Source organism: Dermochelys coriacea, chromosome 1 (assembly GCF_009764565.3).
Source record: "Dermochelys coriacea isolate rDerCor1 chromosome 1, rDerCor1.pri.v4, whole genome shotgun sequence".
NCBI classification, from domain to species: domain Eukaryota; kingdom Metazoa; phylum Chordata; order Testudines; family Dermochelyidae; genus Dermochelys; species Dermochelys coriacea.
The window spans coordinates 116,951,534-116,971,499 of NC_050068.2; the positions used below are offsets into that span (position 1 = coordinate 116,951,534).

At 40.8% G+C, this 19,966-nt stretch overlaps 1 protein-coding gene across 2 annotated transcripts in view; it reads right to left on the reverse strand.

Moving 5' to 3' along the window:
- Window positions 1–2,196: 2,196 nt before the first annotated feature.
- The window catches only part of IL1RL1 (interleukin 1 receptor like 1), a 37,075-nt gene continuing 19,305 nt past the window's right edge, over window positions 2,197–19,966 (reverse strand). The window contains exons 7-12 of one of the 2 annotated variants that reach the window (XM_043513787.1): window positions 19,154–19,286; window positions 18,908–19,065; window positions 8,987–9,130; window positions 7,194–7,352; window positions 3,939–4,289; window positions 2,197–3,156 (exon numbers count right to left, since the gene is read on the reverse strand). In XM_043513787.1, coding sequence (XP_043369722.1) covers window positions 3,943–4,289; window positions 7,194–7,352; window positions 8,987–9,130; window positions 18,908–19,065; window positions 19,154–19,286 — 941 coding nt within the window. In that variant the 3' untranslated portion in view covers window positions 2,197–3,156; window positions 3,939–3,942. Of the gene's footprint in view, window positions 3,157–3,262; window positions 4,290–7,193; window positions 7,353–8,986; window positions 9,131–18,907; window positions 19,066–19,153; window positions 19,287–19,966 lie in introns of those variants that run through there. The other variant, XM_043513832.1, reaches the window with a different exon arrangement.

Sequence of the window (19,966 nt, forward strand, 5' to 3'; positions counted from 1 at the left end):
TCCATAGAGAACACAACTGCCTTAAAATAGAAAAGCAACCAGACTATAGAAAATATCCACTCTTCAGGACTGCAACATGATCTGATCATCAAGAAAATCAAACTGAAACTGAAAAATGTGCCACATTGAGACAGTCATAGTCACCTGATTAAACATCTCATGAACATTATTTGCTTTAAATGAGTTTTCACACCATTTTTTTCTTTTTTATTCAAGATTCTTTTCTATCTAAGCAGAAGGGCTAGCTTTTAAAACTGGAACGTGAGAACTTAGTTGCAAAACAACATCTGTGTTAAATAACAACACATCCTAGAGTCATGACCACAGGAAAAACAGTTCTTTGCCTTTAGCCTGCAATATTCGGTTAGTCTATCCTTCCATCTCTGGTTTCAGAGTAGCAGCCGTGTTAGTCTGTATTCGCAAAAAGAAAAGGAGTACTTGTGGCACCTTAGATGCATCCGATGAAGTGAGCTGTAGCTCACAAAAGCTTATGCTCAAATAAATTTGTTAGTCTCTAAGTGCCACAAGTACTCCTCCCATCTCTGCATCCAGTCATTTCTCAGTCTCAAGTAGGCATTAACTCATGTTAAAGGTCTGTTGCAATATTGCCAGCCCCAGGTGTTCTAAAACCAGGCCCCCAACTCATGACAGTGGCTTAATAACCATGAGATTTTAAACAAATAATAAATTATGGGTTCTTTTTATTTGTCTTCTGCTTTCTGACCCTTTAAGGTTCATTTTTTGAGCTTTTCTCCACAATCAGATGGGCTAGAAACTTACTTTTTTAAAAATTAATAAATAAAAGCTGAGATTATCACAAAAGAAAATGATTCCCCAAGGCCTAGGCTTTAAGAAAGCCAGCAAATATTATGCAGGTTGGTAACATTTTGTTTGAATGGGCCTATCACAAGAGTTTAACTTTTTCAACATATGAATGGATCAGGGACATACAATTCCCTTTGTATATTAACTGTGCTATAAAAAGTCTCTTCAAAATGATTACTTTTTAATGATTATCTTCAAAATGAAACTTTTCCCAAGGCTGAGAAATAGAGATGCTATTACCACACAAATGATATTTACCCCTGTTACACTTACCTTCAGCATAGAAAACAGTTCCTTTGGTGGTCAATCACTGCACAACAGAGTCCACAGTGATGTGAATTAAAGTAAGCTGTAATTTTATGGTACCAAATTTATAGGTTTTAGATCATGATAAATATGTGGTATATAGAAAAATACACCTCAGAAAATGTGCCTGATTTACCATTGCATTAGTGCAGTTTTACTGACATAATTAAAATGAAATCAATGGCCAGATCCATTGATATGTTCTGGCTGCTTTGTGCTACTCAGCAATGCAAAGCATCGCAACCATACCAGTGAATCTGGCTCAGTGGAGTTACAACTGTTTAAAGCTGGAGTACTGCAGTGGTAAATCAGGCCTCGGGTGTTTAACATGTGTGTACAAAGGGTTTATACACATTAAATACATGTAAAGGATACACAGCGTAAATTGTAGTACACAGGTTACGAAACCAACTCGGTTCATGTTAGCAGGTATCTTGGGTGAAACTCTGGCTCCACTGAAATCAATGGGAATTTTACCATTAACTTCAACAGGGCCAGTATGTCACTCCTCATTTCTCCATCTTTACCTTCTGTTGTTGCTTCAGCTGGAGCACACCATTGTGAGATGTATCATATCCAAAGATGAGAAGGCACAACTAGTTGTATCACATCCATATAACTTCCATGCCTTGGAGGCAAATGACTTTTCTTTTGCAAGGGGTATTTTATTCTTTATTGAGCTAGTGGACCTAGTACCTCAAAAGCCCTGTCTGCTCTCTCAGATCCTCAGTACATGTAAATCAGTGTACCTCCATTGACTTCAATACACCATTCCAGTTTACACAAGCTGAGAAACTGGCCCGCTGTATTTACTTCTATTAAATGTTTTTTAAGCTGACTGCAATCTAACAGGTTTCAGAGTAGTAGCCATGTTAGTCTGTATTCGCAAAAAGAAAAGAAGTACTTGTGGCACCTTAGACACTAACAAATGCATTCAGTGTGTATCCGATGAAGTGAGCTGTAGCTCATGAAAGCTTATGCTCAAATAAATTTGTTAGTCTCTAAGGTGCCACAAGTACTCCTTTTCTTTTTGCATCTAACACTGACCTCTATTTAACAATTCCACTCACCCACTAGGTGGGGCTGTGATTCCTCTTCATTACAAACTGAAAAACTGATCAGTTCTGAGATGAATATTTCTATTTTATTCCAACACATCTTTCTGAATATTCTGATAAAACACATACTTTGGGATACATACATGACAGATATCTGGGGTAGGATTTAGTTTATCTTTTTACAAGGCACAGCAGATTCTCTATTTGGAAATAGCTATTAAAGTAAAGGGTAAAGGTAAATATGCCAGGGAATCTGATCTACAGACAGGCTGAATTTGTACATTTTCACTGAGGCAAATTAATGTCAAATATATTGTCAAATATAGCTGGTCGGGGGAAAAATTTCCACCAAAAAATTTCACCAAAATAGCTGAAAATTTAGACTTTTTGTCAAAAATAAACCAAACCAAAACAAAAAAAAACCACCTGGAAACCAGTGGTGAATTTTCAATGAGCTCTACTTAAAAAAGCAAGTAAACTATTATTTATAGATAGAAACAAGTATGCTGTCTTTCCAACATTCTGACCATTCAAGAAAACCTATTCACACAAGAAAACCCTTCTTATCAATGCAGAAAAAAAAAACCCTGGACTTTCAGACTCTTCCATGAGGAACCTTATAACACACATGCTTTTTCAATTGCTTGTAAGAATTTCTCTCTTATTTTCTGCATAGCTTGCTCTTTCCCATGTTCACATGCAAAGACACACATAAGAGGCCCCTATCTTCTTGCAAGAGCTGATAGAAGTCATTGCTTTCTTTTCAAATGCATCCGATGAAGTGAGCTGTAGCTCACGAAAGCTTATGCTCTAATAAATTTGTTAGTCTCTAAAGTGCCACAAGTACTCCTTTTCTTTTTTCAAATAAGGAAACCCACAGATTCTTCTCTGCATTTTACAAGATCTTGCTGGACCATAATCTGGAATTATTCTTGCAAACTCTCATGAACCTAAGAGAAAAAGATACCTGAAATAATCAAGCACACAGAATATCCCATTTTACTTCAGAATCCAATATCAAGCATAGCCACAATATTTAACTCTTCACAATCAATTTTGTTGATTATTTTGAAAATGTAGCAATTTTCATTAAAATCATCTTTCTGTAAATTTAGCTTTAAAATTTTAATTTAAAAATGTTTACAGTGCAATGAAAGTACACTGGAGTGATATTTTCATTTCTTTTTTGACACAGAGATAATAAATTCACTATCTATATAAAGAATGTATTTTTATTCACATTTCAAATTTTTATACCAAGCATTTAAAAATATTAAGCAGCAGCATCTAAATCATTTCTTAGTTATTATTAGCATGTTGTTATAATTTGATTTATAATGGCATCTCATTGTGCTATAGGAGCCTCCCAAAACCAGAAGAGTCCCAGTCCCTGAGCTGAAGAGTTTACAAACTAAGCTTCTAATCCTGCTATCAGATACAAGTCAACGGAGCGCCACAAAAATAGTAGAACCCAGAATCAGAACAAGTAGTAGATATGATGTAGTGAGATGATAAGACAAGGAGGAGAGTTTAGGGGACAAAGACTAGAGGGACCATCAGTTAGACAACATGATTACTTCACAAAATGATGGAGTAAGGAAGAGGATTTAAGTTTGTTGCCATTCTTTTAACTTTTATGTAGAGTAAGAAGGATCTATATACTACTCCCTAGATACCCCTGAAATTTACAGAAAGCAAACAGGAGCCGACAATTCAAACAGACAAAGTAACAGTATTTAAGAAAACTACCTATTTACACAGCATGGTTGAGTTGTGAAGGCTTGTGTCTCAGTGGCATATGGTACCTCACATGTTTCCAGAATTTAGAGTTGGATGCATGTGGGCATTCTTGGTGCTTCTCTTTCCATTTTATGGTACCCTGCTGCTTGATGATGTGCCTGAGGGATTCTTGCAAGCCCTCATAGTTCCCAATTGTCTCCATTTCAAGGAGGATCACCTTTATGTTGTTCTGAATGAGGGCACTGTATAAGGCAATCTGGTGTTCATAACCAAATTCCTCACACTGAATTAGCTGAGGTGTTAGAATGATGATCAGTCTCCTGCTCTTCTGTATTCTCATTTCAAATGCATTGGCTGCATCTAATAATGTGCAAAAAATAAATAAATCACAAGATGTGAGATTTCTTTTACTCCACTGTGTCCAGACCTCTCCGCTCAAGATATATTTTCATTGAAAATAACCTTTGTCTCACTTTAATCTGAATTAGTCTCTCATTATGAATAGAAGCTGAAAAGCACACAGTAATCAAGGGTTTTATCTCAAATGCTCTCCTTATCTGAAACCTTCATACACTGAGGATTCTTAACTATTGGTGCCCACTATTTAGAGTGCATTTCTAATTTTGGTGCTTTACATAGTTTTGAAAACCTAAAGTCAAATTCAATGGAGAATTGAGAATTTTATCAGAGGTTCCCAAACTGATTCCCATGGAGAACTGGCTGGCTATATGCAGCTCTGAACTGCATAATTAGCCTCTCATGTATTTCTTTTTGGGAATGCAGATATATGGTACAGTCAGATCTCTATCTCACTCCTTTGCTACTTACTCCTGGGATTCTGGGAATGATACAAGGATGTTGCGGCATTGGATATGTGATCCTTATCATACCAGTCATTTCTATGCAGAACTCTCCACTATCTATGAGAAATTCTGTTTAAAAATAGATGGAAAAATATGATCCAGTTTTATGAAGAAAGAAAAAAATGGTAAATGATCCTGTACACACACATAGAGCCGTACTTTGCTCCTAATCTGCGTGTGCAGTTTTCTGTGTGTGCAATTTCAGTAGAAGTTGTGTACAGAGTTCAAAGATATGGTGTGGCCTTTTGTGAATATTATCAGAATTGGGTTGACAAAATGAATACAGACAAATCCATATTAGTGCAAGAAGCATGCTGTCTAGTCTACAAACATATGAAAATCGTAAGGCAACATACAATAGCTGTATTTTTTATTAACAAAATCACAACTAAACTAGGTGTCATACTACTGTAGATCTGAGAGCTGAAATTTCATTTTGGGACATAGGATTTGTCAAACCCGATTAGATCACTGATTCACAAAGTCCAGGATCCTGCTATTATCAGAGATCAATATTTGACATTTCACAGGAAGGTAATATCCTCCTATCATCGGCGGGGGTTATCCATGTGCCCTCAGCTGGCCAAATATGGACCTACTGGTCCAGTCATGACTATGCTTCTCTTCAAGTTCTCTTCAATTATTGCATAGAAACCTTTTTTCTGTTAAATAACCCCACTGCTGATTTATTTATTAACATTAGAGATAACTCAATCATCTTTAAAGCAGACCTTTGTCATCTCCTACTTCTCCATACCTGGTTCTTCACCCACTCAATTACCTTTTCTGGGATGCAGTCCTCAGTTTCCTTCCCAACAGTCAACTGAAATAATGTTCTCCAATCACAGGAGAGGTGTGCTCTTTTTTTGTTTTGCTTTTTCCTATTTGAATCTCTGCCCTCTCTGGGCCTACCTTCTTTCCTGAAGGGTTTTCAAACAGCTTCCCACTGTTCTTTTTCTGGCCCCTTCTGGTATACATCCGATGAAGAGAGCTGTAGCTCACGAAAGCTTATGCTCAAATAAATTTGTTAGTCTCTAAGATGCCACAAGTACTCCTTTTCTTTTTTGTGAATACAGACTAACACGGCTGCTACTCTGAAACCTGGCCCCTTCTAGAAATTCATCTTTCCATACAGCCTTTTAAAAGGGGCCAGACACCCTGTGGCACTCCCTATGCATTTGACCAATTATGCAACAGTATACTGACTTGGATAAATAATTTCTTCTCCATCCCTACAGAAAATGCCTTATAGAGTGAGATTTTATTGCCCTTATTTTATCAATCATATCCGTCTAAGATTATCAGCCAACAGTTATCCAGTCCTTGTTTTAAATTTAGTGATGGCATTTGACTTTTCCTATGCAGCTGTATTTCAATGATAGAGAGTGCCAATGATGAAGGGATGGAAATCAACTGGAGTCTTAACTCAAAGTTTTCCGAAGACTAGTGATTACATCAGTCCTTTATTACATGGCTGATGAGTGTTTGATTAGTGATTTATAGCCAGATCTTGCTACCCTACTCATTCAAGTTATCCCTCAGGGAACATCAGTGTGCATACAATTATGAGAAAGAGCAGCAGGATTGTATCCTAAACTGTTAATCTGTGCTTTTTCCCTTTTCAGTTTCTTGTAAAGCTGCTCACATTGGGCTTAGCTGTGGCTTTGCCACAAGTCCTGAATCTGTTTGTGAGGCAGTGCGTAGTTACACTGTCCCACAAGCAGACCGTGAACCAGATTGTGCCTTTGGGTATGTCTACACTAGAACTGGTGGTATAATTTCTGGTTTGGCTGACAAACCTGCACAAGCTGTGATTGATCTAGAGTGCTAAAAATAGAAGTGTCGCTGCGGTGGCATGAGCACCAGGACAGGTTAGCCGACTCAAGTATAATCCCATCCGAGACCCCAGGTTTACACTCTAGGCAGCTCATCCTGCCGCCTGTGCAGCAATGGCTACACTGCTATTTTTAGCACACTAGCTCAATCAGAACTAATGTGAGTCTGTCTGCCCATACTGGAAATTATGCCTCTAGCTCCAATGTAGACACAACTAAAATAGAGTCAAAATCTAGTTCTTGTTTCTCCGTTTCTTCAGAAAGGTGGTAAATAATTTGTGCCTCTAATCTGCAGGTTACAGTCCCTGGCACACCAGCCAGCAAAAGCTACATCCTCTGGCTCTGCCCATGTGCTCATCACCCACCTGTTCAGAGGGAGAGTAGCAGCAGAGGCTGCTCTCAGAGGCTGCTCTCAGAGGCTACTCTCACACACTGCTGCCCACAGAGTGAGTAACCTGCACAAGAGATAAAGAGACTCCTTACGCCCCAATGTGGGCTAATAGCTAAGATCACAATCCGCCCCCAAACCACAAGTCATTCACCGCAAAATAGCTTTTGATCCTTACCTTCCCCCGGCAACATGTCTCGCCCATAAATACACAGTTTATATCCGTGTTTATTTTCTAGAACATCTGGCAAAATCTGGTGAACAAAATATTCCACAAAATTAGCTTCATTAGTGCGATTTTTGGGATAGATAACATATGCATCGTATATCTTCCCATCTGCAAGTTGAAACAAGGGGAAAGCACATTGCTGTTAGTGTGGATGAAAAGTGGTTATTTCAAGAGTTAGAAAAGAAAAATTAATCGTTTGAAATAGATTTAATTAGAGCTTTCTGTTAAGCAGAAGCTTGTAAATCAACATATGGGTATTTGTAAACTAAAGAATATCGTTGGCGTTTTACCATTATGCATTGTCATGATTTGGGCCCCGGTCCTGCAAACACTGAAGCATATGTGGAAATTTACAGCACTAAGGACTGTCTCCCTAAATTCAATGATCCAGACTGGTCATATAGTAAGAATTAAACAAATCAACACATGTCAGCATGAATCCAATATAATTTTCAGCATTTGTTCTTTCGGTGGCATCATAAGCCAGTAACATCCTTTGACATGCTGGGACCAGACAGTACATCTGAAGTCTTTCTGCTTGTGGAAATTACCCCTCACTCCCATGATACCTCATGTATCTGTGTGAAGGTCCTGTTCACTCAAGATACAGTGTTGCAATCAGAGCCAAGGCCTAGTTCAAATTCTCATTGTTTCTATTATGCCCTTCATCTCCTTCAAACATCTCTCCTTTCATCTCCTTCTCCCCTCTAATCTTAACATGTTTGGTTTGTTGCCATCTCCTCAATCTGGACTGGTTTTTCCTCCTTTGACTTCCTCCTAAACAGGGACTCCATTTTCTCCATTTTCTTTTTCCATTTTTAAGTCTCCCACCTGTTTTTAACTGTAAATGTACTAATGAACTCTGTATGGTGCTTTGGGATATAAAGGAAGGTGCCATGCAAAAGAAAAGTGAATTCCCTTCAGTAAAATAAAGTTCAATAGAAAAGAAGGTGCATGCAATAAATGAAGATTTGCCAGAATTAACTCAGTGCATATTAACAGGTTGGTTTTACACTAATTTTCATTATGTTTTGCCATAGAGCAGCAATGCCTATATCCTGAAGTTCTTCACTTACATTACCTGTTAAATAAAAAGTGCCTTCTCAAAATAACCTTTTAAAAAACAGTTACCTGTCTATTATTTATGCATATATTTTTGCTTTGATTTATAAAAGCTGTTCTTCTATTAACAGGTGTATGCTCTGGGCACTCTTACAACAATTAATATTGATAGCCTTATATATCATATTTGCAAATTTGTACTGTCCCTCTAGAGTATCAAACAAGAATTTTCTTTGGGTTGAAGTGATTTTTTGCATAATACACTAATAGCACTTACACAAAGCCCATGAGAACAAAGGACTTTACACAGTGACTGCAGATGGTTAGGGATCCTATCTAGATGAAACTGACCTCGAGGTTAGTATTTGTACATCAAAATACACACACACCCATACTAAACTTAGAAAACAGCCTTCATATTTTATAAAGGGCCTGGTTCTCCACTGCCTTGCCAATTAGATGGCCATTCACACTTGTGCAAAGTGAGCATGCAACACTGCGAGATCAGAATGTTACCACTTTACCCTTATGTTGCCTGGGTATAAATGACTTCACAAGGGGTAACAGAGTGGAGAATCAGTGCATGGATGCAGTAAACAGTTATGCAATTAAGCCATTTCAGAGCAATTTATCTCTTCCGTTTCCCCCCCTCCCCCATCTTTTGCATAATTTTTACTCACCATCCTGGGTTTTGTAGGGTTTAAATATCCCCCGACACAGTAGGACAATATCAGTTTGGAAAAACTGGTAAAGTATGAGCAAGAGGGCTATTATAACTAACAAAACAAAAATCCCTATTGTTGTGTAGGTGCTGTGATTATCTCCTGCCAAGAAAAAGAAAAAAGATAGTATTAGTATTAAAGATGCTAATAGCTGGGCCCCGTCTTCTGCCTCTCACACACACCCCAGATATGATCTTAAGGAGTAAAGGGATTAAAAGAACCTCCCCCAGTGAGCGGTAGTTGATGGGTCCACAAGACCCCACCTTCAGCTCCATTCATGGAGGTTATGTCAGAGAATGTGTGGTGGGGGTGTTATAGTCACTGCATTGAGGGGGCTCCCAGCACTGGCTTGCATTCCATACATCATTTGAGGGCTGGGTGAGGTTTATAAGCCTTTATCTCCAAGGTATAAAGCAGCTACCATACTAAGAAGGCCCACAGTATTTGCCCTTTCCCATCAGAGGTGAGGTCAGGAGGTGGGGTGATTGTAGCTGCTGTGCGGAGAGGACCTCACCATCAGCCCCACCCCCATCAGGTGACATCAAGGGACATGGGGTGGGGAGTGTGGGATGAGGAGACAGCAGCTGTGCTAAGAGAGATCCTGCCTTAGGTTAATGTATTTTTTGCTATATCTCCCCTCAATACAAGCAGAATAACAATGCTGAGCTACATCTAGCCAGGGGTTCTCAAACTTCATTGCACCATGACCCCCTTCTGACAACAAAAATTACTACACAACCCCCGAGGGGGACCGAAGCCTGAGCCTGCCTGAGCCTCACCGTCCTGGGTGAGGAGGAGAACAAAGCCAAAGCCCAAAGGCGTCAGCCCCAGGCAGGAGGCCTGTAACCTGAGCCCCATCACCCAGGACTGAAAACCTCGGGGTTTGGCTTCAGCCCCGTGCCCCAGCAAGTCCAGCACCAGCCCTGGAGACCCCATTAAAAAGGAATAGGGTTGCCAAACCTCCAGGATTGTCTTGGAGTCTCCAGGAATTAAAGATTAATCTTTAATTAAAGATAATGTCATGTGATGAAACCTTTAGGAATTCATCCAACCAAAGTTAGCAACCCTAAAATGCGGTCACGATCCAGTGTGGGGTCCCCACCCACAGTTGGAGAACCACTGATCTATAGATTAGCAGTTACTCTTGTGACACAAAATGAGGCAGAAAGAAAATTTCTCTCACATCACAGTGTCTATTTTGTTCACCTGTATTAGCCACTGTATGTGAAGCTGTCAAAATAGCTGAAAACATATCTACCACTAACTTGATGCTACAGCCACTTCTACAATTATATTTTATTGCAATACCTGGCTAAGAAGCTTGATTCTTTAGAAATGTAAATTGGACTCCTTGGACCATATCCTCAGCTGGTGTAAATGAGTATAGCTCCACAAACTTCAGCCTCATGGATTTCAGTGAAGTTACACCCATTCACACCAATGACCCCTTAGCTGTTAAAATGTCTGACTCAAAGACGGAGTATGAGTTAGCTAAAAACACGCAAATGAAATCTAAGAAATAACAACAACTCTGGAAACTAGAGAAGGATGGTACAAGTCACTCATGGGAGGATTAATTAAAGACAATATGTACCTCTGTACAAAAGCTGATGAGTAGATATGAGTTTTATAAGATTAGTAAGCTGTCTGCTTGAGGGTTTCTCCAAGGATCATAAAGTTAGTACAATTCTATGGCTAATTTTCAAAATTCTATGGATGACTTCAACCCTCTCAAGCAAATATCTAAACTTTTTAACACGTTCAGTAAATCCATCACATGCATGAATGATGTCATTTTTACTATCGGCTAGCCATTAAATGTTATTTGCTATGATAAAAAGAAAAGATGTGATATTTTCTTTTTAGATAAAGAGGTTATTGTATTTCTTGATGTATCAAATGCCACACAAAGACATTAGAAAGAAATTCATGCTTTAACTAGCAGAATTGCTTACTTTGGGCTTCCAGGCCTTGGTTTTGTTTCAAGATTTAAACGCATCAAGATTTTAAAGGCATCCATTGTTTTGTCATTTTAAACCTTAGAATGTTAACCAGCTTTCATGAAAATCAAGTTCACTCACAAATTAAAAAAACAAAAACAATTATTTGTTTAAATTCTATAAACAAAAACTATTTTTGTTTACATTTTAAGCTATAGCCAAGGCAAATTTAAGTAAAACATCTTAGCCTTCTCCAAGGACATTGGGCCATAACTTAGGATCAAAGTCTTTCCAATCTTAGTTAGGCAGCATTCTGATTGCACTGAAAAAGGAGTGCTAGCTCAGTAAAGATTGAAGATTTGGCCCTTAGTATACAAGTTTCCAGCACAGATATATTTCTATCAAAATAATAATAACACAGACAGAAATTGTTAAACCACTTTCTAGTTCCAAATATTTTAAAATAGTTTCCAATGTGATTTATAATCCATCATTTTTCATGACGACAAACACTCACTGGCTAATTTACATCACTGTCAAGTTTTGTTTGTACTTAAATCTAACATCATCTTCCTGCAGCAAATTGACTATGTTGTATCTAGCCAGTACTAAGTACCTGATTCTTCAAAAAGCTTTGCACAAGCAGAGCACCACAGCAGTCAATGGGGCTCCATGTGGGCACAGGGATCCATCCACCTGGCACCCTTTGGAGGACTGAGGCTTAAGGATTCGCTTTCACCCCACCAGATTAATGTACATTTTAAAAAATAATGGAAGAAACACTGTCATTTCCCAAGGCACAGTTACATTTATAGTGTGTTTTTGTGGAGCAAATCTAGCTCCCTGCTTCATGAAGCAGAACTGGGTGTACCTCATCTGCATATCATGGAGTCCTGGCTCTATGGCAGTGCATGGGGGTGGTAGGTAGGAGAAAAATATAGGCAGGCTTTTCTATCCTAACTGCCGCCCAGGGATTTGGAGGGATCGTGAGAATAAATATCTGACACAGACTGATACAGCGATTAGGCTGACATATCCTTCCTGGAGCAGCTCCACAGCCTGGGGCAGATTTGGTAGGCCACTGGATCTGGATTTGGCTCTGAATTAATTAGCTAAAAGGAAACATTTGAAACGGAAGAGCTTGTTTTATTCTGATTTACAGTTTCATGGTTTCTTCAGAAGAACGTGAGCCAGAGAGAGAATGCACTAAGAGGCCAGTTAGAGCAGGGCGGCAACCTAAAAGCATGAGCCCTTGAGAAAAAACATTCAAAAGCCAGAAAAATAAAGAGGCTGAAAATATGGCATCCCTGGTCCCAATTGAGCTGGGATTTAGAAAAATCTGACATGGATTCTACACTCTTGATTTTGTTTTTAGGATTCCTCCTGAGTACAAGGGACATGAAGCAATCAGGCATCCAATGGCAACAATCCTGCTCATTAGTGAACAATACATAAAGATATAATATAAACAATATTATATACATATATAAAGACTGTTCTGCCCTGAGATCTAAATGTCTAAAAGACAGCTAATAAAAATAATGGGCCCTATCATCCCAGTTCAGCCAAATCAGGAGCCTTATAAGGAGCTGTTGACATCTGTATTTGTGCTGGAACACAAGGACTGTTAAAAAGGTCATAAGCTTCCTGTGTTTATGAAGTTTATATGCATCAGACAGAAATCTCCACATTGGGCTTCCTGGAACTATGGGTTCAATTCTCAACAGAGCTGATTCAGCTCCTTGTCTTTCTGGGAAAGATAAACTGAGTTCTGTGCAATTTCTGGGCAGGGAACTTGTGAAGACCTTGTACAAGGCAATTCAGATGTTTCTGGTTACTGAATTATTACTTTACTTCATCCTTCTAAAAACAGCACATTATTAGCTTTTTGTTGTTGTTGGGCTTTTTTAAGTAACAGCTAAAAGTTGTGGGAACATGGCATTGCTGGCTCTTTACAAAACAACACTCGGAGACAGGAGGTGATAAGAAGACAGAACAGGGGACTGGAGACAGACAGCATGTTAGAAACCAGCCAGAAGATATTTTATAATGGCTTTTGCCTCAAAATTAGAAAGAGATCCAAGTAGCAAAGTTTGGATCCATGTCTGCAATTCACATCCAAATCTGTCTTCCAGAGATAAACCTGAGTGCCAGATTCAGTCCTGAACTTTCCCAAGCATTTGAGAAAAAATGAATCTGGTGTTCTGGAAGTAGGTCCACCTCCACTCAGAATGATTTTCGTGTCTAGAGAAGTAAATATTTTCTATAGCAGAGAGTGCACAGAGGAAAAGATTTTTTCCCCCACATTATGGGCCTGTCTGTGAATGAGGATGAGAAGACACCAGATCAAGATGAAGGGAGAAATGGAAGATATCACTGAGGACTGTCTATGAAGGTAGAGCCAGAAATGTCCAGGGTGGAACATCTCTGAATGGGCGTGAGGGACAGAGAGAGATGCCAGAGGCACCCAGTCTGTGAAGAGAAAGGGCAGAATTAAGAGGTATTCAGGCACCCAGTCAGCAAATAAAGAAAAGGAGTATTTGTGGCACCTTAGAGACTAACAAATTTATTTGAGCATAAGCTTTCATGAGCTAGGTATTTTCCACTGAATGCATCCGATGAAGTGAGCTGTAGCTCATGAAAGCTTATGCTCAAATAAATTTGTTAGTCTCTAAGGTGCCACAATACTCATTTTCTTTTTGCGAATACAGACTAACATGGCTGCTACTCTGAAACCAGTCAGCAAATAGGAAGAGATACTGAGATTGGCCTAACTGTGGAAGAGGAGCAGGAAAAGGGGATTAAGAGATGTGAGGAATAATCTGCCATTGTAGGTGCTCAGAGACCAACACTCCATAAACAGATATTTTGACCAGATAAAACATGTCTGTGAATTGATCTCAGAGGACATCAGAGATGGCTTGTCTGGGAATGGGGAGAACATAAGAACAGCCACACTGGGTCAGATCAATGATCCATCTAGCCCAATATCCTGTCTTACGACAGTGGCCAATACCAGATGCTTCAAAGGGAATGAACAAAACAGGCAATCACTGAGTGATCCAACCCCTGTCATCCACTCCCAGCTTCTGACAGTCAGATACTGCCAGAGGCAATCCTGAGGATGTGGTGATCGCCTTCTCTGGGACAAAGGAAAGGAAGATGGGAGCATCTGGAAGCAGTGGAGCAGCCTGTTGTTCCTGTGAAAAGAGGTCAGGAGACATCAGGAATGTCTTTTTCATGACCTGGGCTTGAGAGTGGAGGAATCAGAAGATATCAGGAACAAACCGTGAATGTGGAGTATGGGATAGACTTGGTGTTTGGAGTGTTTGGGCCTGTCGATTGCATGAGAAAGGAGTCTTCTGTTTGTGGGAAAAAGAAAGTAGGAGAGAGTGGGATGGAGGAAGGGAGCAATATTCACGTGGGAGAAAGAACAGTGTGTATGGGGTGGATTAGAGATAGTGATGGAAGGGGATGGCTAGCTTGGGAGGAAGAGTCACTCAGAGGAATAGTAGTGGTAGAAGATACAGTGTATGCTGGAAGATCCACACCACATAAGTAGAGGCAGATGGTGGTGAAGGCGGGGCGGGGGTGGAAAAGGGTAAGAGGCAGAGAGGTGGTTGAAGGAGTCTTGAGATTCCCAGGAGCTCCTCATTAAAATTCTGATACTAAAGTGGAAGGACTGTATGGTCTATTTCCCTGCCACTGAAAGAGTTCACCCCCTTCTGGATACTTCCAAATCATCCCACATAGACTGACTGCATGGTTTTATGTATGGAGTGTTATTGTAGCTGTGTTGGTCCCAGGATATTAGAGATAAGGTGGGTGGGGTAATATGCTTTACTGGACCAATTTCTGTGTAAATTCAAAAGATTGTCTCTCACACCAACAGAAGTTGGTCACCTTGTCTCTCTTTACATGATTTTATGATATTTGTAATACTATTATGTATAGCATCAGCAGTATGCAAGGATCTTTGGTGACATAAGACGTGTCTGAAAGGCTGATGTATTGCTTTTGGAAGGCACTGGGTTGCACCATGCCCCTATCATTAAACAAACTAAAAAGGAAAAATCTTTGGGACAGACACCCCAGACCCTTCTACAGATCTTCACATATACTTCAAATCTACATACATTGTGTATTTTCCAAGGGAAGGAAGTGCAAACATTTCCACTGAAATGAACTTAATCTAAGCATGTTTGCCAAGAGGTGTCATCTCCTTCCTTGGCAGTGATAATGAGAAAGCACTTCTGTTTTACCTGGGAGGAGAAGGGGGGGCTGAAAGAATAGATTTCCCAATCTCTTCTCACTCCTGCTTGTGAGCACAACCCTCACCCCTTTGTCACCCTTCCACCTGCTAATACAAATTAAGGGGGACATTGTATTTAAGGATAGTCTTGTAGTTAAGGCAATTGACTGGGACCCGGGAGATCTGGGCTCAATTCCAGCTCTGCCACAGACTTCCTGTGTGACTTTGGGCAAGTCATTTAATCCCTCTATACCTCAGTTCTCCTTTTGTAAAATAGCACTTCTTTCCATCTTGACTGCAAGTTCTCTGAGGCAGGGATAGTCTCTATGTGTTTGTACAGCGCCTGGCACAATGAGGCTCTAATCCTCCATGGAGCCTCTCAGCACTCCTGTGATACAAATAATAATAATGGGGGCTCCTTGTGAAAATGTTGGAGGCACATCACTGGCAGAAGGGGACTGTACGGAAGAGCCATTAACAATGGGGTAGCAGAGGTCACTGGGAGGCCTGCGCAGTGTTGTGAACAGTGGAAGAAAATGGTGAAGGAGGATGATATTGGATTTGTTTAAAAGTCTGCTTGTTTCCGAAAAAAACAACAAGGGAGACATGTTACATGACTTTTATTGCATGGTTATAATTCATCTGGTACAAGAAATCCCTACTGTATCAATGATTTAGATTAAATGCCAGCTACTGTCATTTCACCATAAATATTGTTGAGCCATGTTAGGAAGGAGGGGAGGCAGCTACAGCAGAGGATAAGCACTCCTGGAGGTGGTACCAACAGTCAAGAATGACAGAAGTAGGGATCTTGGCGTTAGCAGCAATAGACAGAGGGGGAAAGACATCACACACACTGGCAGCAGCAAAGTGGGCACATTCAAGAGCCTTTCATGAACTATTATTGATGACCTATGGATAAAAACAAAATAGGATTTGTCTACAGCAAGGACCAGATACTTAATGATTACATTGCCCAGAATTCAGAGAGAAAAAAATTGTTCTTACAGTGAAAGTCAGATACACAGCTAGTCATTGTTTCCGAACCCAGTTGTATATGAATCACAACAAGAGACATATATTACCATACCTATGGCTAGCAACATTACTGCAGGGGCTGCCACACTGGCTTTACTTTCCTTTGATTGAAAGTACACACCCACTAGAGGTCAATTCAGTCCATAGCTTAGGAGTGAATTCCTCACTGACGCTAAGCTCACACACAGCAGCATCTCTGGATGGCTAGGAGATTCCATCTCATCCTGATGAACAATGGCCTTGCCTCAGTTATACAAGGCTTCATCACTGTATGTCTTGGACTAGCGCAATGCAATATATCTGAGGATGAAGCCATCAGCCCTTTGGAAACAGCAGTGACAGTGAAGTACATCTCCTCAGCAACACGGGATGCTGTGAGCATATCAAACCCGTTCTTTATATTGCTTCCCAGAGATTATCAAGTAAAGGCCAAGATCCAATCTCCAAGGCACTCAATGCCCTGCACTTAGCATATCTAAGGGTGTGTCTACACTGCAGTCTTCTTCTGGTGGGGTGTAGTGTACATACATGCATAGTCCCCAGAGCACAGGTATAAATAGCATTGTAGATAGTGAGGCACAGCTTAGGTGAGTAAAGACAGACCTGAAGGCTGTGGGTATGAACCTGAATGCATACCCTACACAGCTCTCTACTTCCTCAACCCATGCCTCCCCATCTACACTGCTATTTTTAGCTGTGTAGTGCCCGCGGTCTCCCCACTTCTGGAGCCCTTCTCCAACCCAGGAAAACACTCCAGCAGTGGGTATGGGGTCCAGCAGTGGGGAAAAGCTCCAGCAGTTCCATGCCACAAGGAAAGACTCCAGGCAGCAGGGAAAATCTCTGACAGTGCCCCACTGCCAGAGCCTTTGCCCCACCACAGGGAAAAACTCTGGCAGCGGGGAAAGGCTCTGGCGGGGGGAGGTGCCTCACCGCAGTGAAAGGCTCTTGTAGTGCGGAGCTGCTAAAGGCTTTTCCCACTGCCTCCCCTCTACCAGAGCCTTTCACTGACGTATGTAGCTACACACCATAGTGTGGATATGGTGTGCTATTCAATGCGATGTGCAGCTATGCATACTCTACATGTCGCCGCCAGTGATGTGTAATGTAGATGTAGCCTAAAAGACCACCCAAAGCTCTGGAATGGAGACCATAATTAAAAGCTCTGCTCCTCAGGCACAATGGAACTTTCTGTTATAAAAGTTTCAAGCTCATCTGTCCAGGACATAGAACTTTCTTAGGGGTTGGTCTGAGACTGGGGAACAAACTCCCCCAGGAGCTAAGGATCATCCCAAATCTCACGATCGTCGGCTCCAAGTGCATGGTGCACTTCTTCAACCTGCCTTCTCTCACATACACATTTAGCAGCATGTACATGAAAAAAACAACCACCCCCAAAGTAACAGCCTACCAAAACAAACCACTGCACACACAATTCTCCCTTGGGGAAAGAATGCTAGTTACATTGCTTAATTCACTTCTGGAAGGTGCGCAGTGATGAGGGTGACATAAGAACCTGACTGGAAGAGAATAGAGGGAAATGGCAGTCCTTGGGCTCTACAAGAACTGGCAGCTCAACCTTCAACTTTTTTTTTTAAGATCTTAAAGATTTTGTGTTTCTTGACTTTGTCCTGCACTAGCAGCAATAGTTTCTTTTCAAAAAGCGATAAAAAGAGTATTTGAACATTGCTGATAACAGAAGCGGATACTCGTATCAGAGCTATGCCACCCGCTGATCTGTGACTCAGATCTAGATCCTGGTTCTGTGGTGCATAGCAGGCTGCACAGGGCTGTTGTGCTAAGCACATGGGCAAGTGGTTGCTTTGCATAGATTCAAGGAAGGTTAATCTTGCCACAAGGAAAGACTGATTTGGCAGCAACATGCTCATGAACGCATCATTGGATCCCCTGCATGTCATTTTGAACCTCTCATTTATACTCTACATACAACACTCTACACTGAGCAGAATCCTATTCCTCAGAGCAGTGGTTCTCAACCAGGAGTCCAGGGCCCTCTGGGGGACCGCAAGCAGGTTTCAGGGGTCCACCAAGCAGGAACAGTGTTAGACTTACTAGGGTCCAGGGCAGAAAGCCAAAGCCCCACTGCATAGGGCTGAAGCCTGGGGCCCTGAGCCCCACCACCCAGGGCTGATGCAAAGCCTGAGCAAAGTAGCTTCGTGGGAGGCCCTGTGGCATGTGGCCCCAGGCAATTACCCTGCTTACTACCCCCTAATGCTGGCCCCGGCTTTTATATGCAGAAAACCAGTTATTGTGGCACAAGTAGGCCTTGGGAGTTTTTATAGAATGTTGCGGGGGGGGGGGGGGGGGCGGCTCAGAAAGAAAAGGTTGAGAACCCCTACCTCAGAGCACTAGAATCTGAGGATGAAATCCTGACCCTAGCAAAGTCAATGGGAATTTTGCCAGGATTTTATCCTAAATCTTCAAGACCAGATCTCCACAAATCCACCAACAAAACTTTCCATATTATAGCGTGTGTATATATAGTTGTATAGTATATATATGTTGTATAGTTTGACCATGTGGGGTGACAGTGGGAGGGATGGTACTTTTTTATTTTACTTTTGCCAGCTGAAACAAACAACCACATGTTTCTGATTCTTCAAACTGTATGAAAATTGAAAGGTACCTTACCCTTACAAGGCACTTTGAGCTGTAATGTCACCGTGAGCATTACATGTTCTATTTCATTTAGTGCTATACATGTGAAATTCGACAGAAGATCCTCTTCCTTTACTTCCTCAATATTTAAAATGGACTCTCCATAGTATTCCCGATCACGTCCCATAAAACTAGTAGAGAAAGTTGTTACTGTTAGCTGTTAATGGATAGGCACAGCTTGCAAAATATGAAAATTATTTCACATGATGCTGTGCTTACAATTGACGGTCTTCACGAAACCTTGAAGTATCGAGATCTTCAGCTTTGATTTCATTAACCTCCCATGTAACAACAGCTATATTTTGCTTCCCAATTCCCAGAAGGGCTCTACAGCTAATGTCCACAGGAGAACCTAAACAAAAGTCAGTGGGAATTTTGTAAATAATCCTTGACACAAGCAAAATTCCAAAATAAGAGTTGTACTGACTTGCACCAAATAATGGAAGATGTGAATTAAAACTGATTTAATTATATCTGTGCAAGTTTGTGTTGGCAAGGCCTAAAATAAGGTTAACAAATCTTACACTTCATGGCATAAACTGGTAATGTGCAAGGGAAAGAGAGGAATTCTAACATTCCTGCAAATAGGATATTATAGATTCAATATAGCAAAGAGTTTAGAATATTTTTTTCTTTAAGTAAATTAAGTGCTTGCAAAAGGTCTGTCTGATGTCCTGGAAAGGTGGACAGAACCCACCTCGAACTAAAGGTCCATCCCCTTAATCAAGGGAGCAGCCACAGGAACTGGGATCAACTAAATCCAGGGGAGAAATAATAGCGGGGAGGGGGAGCAGGAATAGGAGTGTAGATCATAGGTTTAAAACAAGGGAACCAAATGGGGACACTGAGCAGAGAACCCAGACAGAACCCACTGCTCTGCACAAAAGGTGCTAAACTGACAACCTGGGAAAATGAAATCTTTTAGCACAGAAGGCAACGCAATCTGTCCTCACACTCTGCCCAATGCACCCAAACTATGATTAGGAAGCAATATGTCTAGTAGTGAGAGGAGAGCTCAGTGTACATGATCTT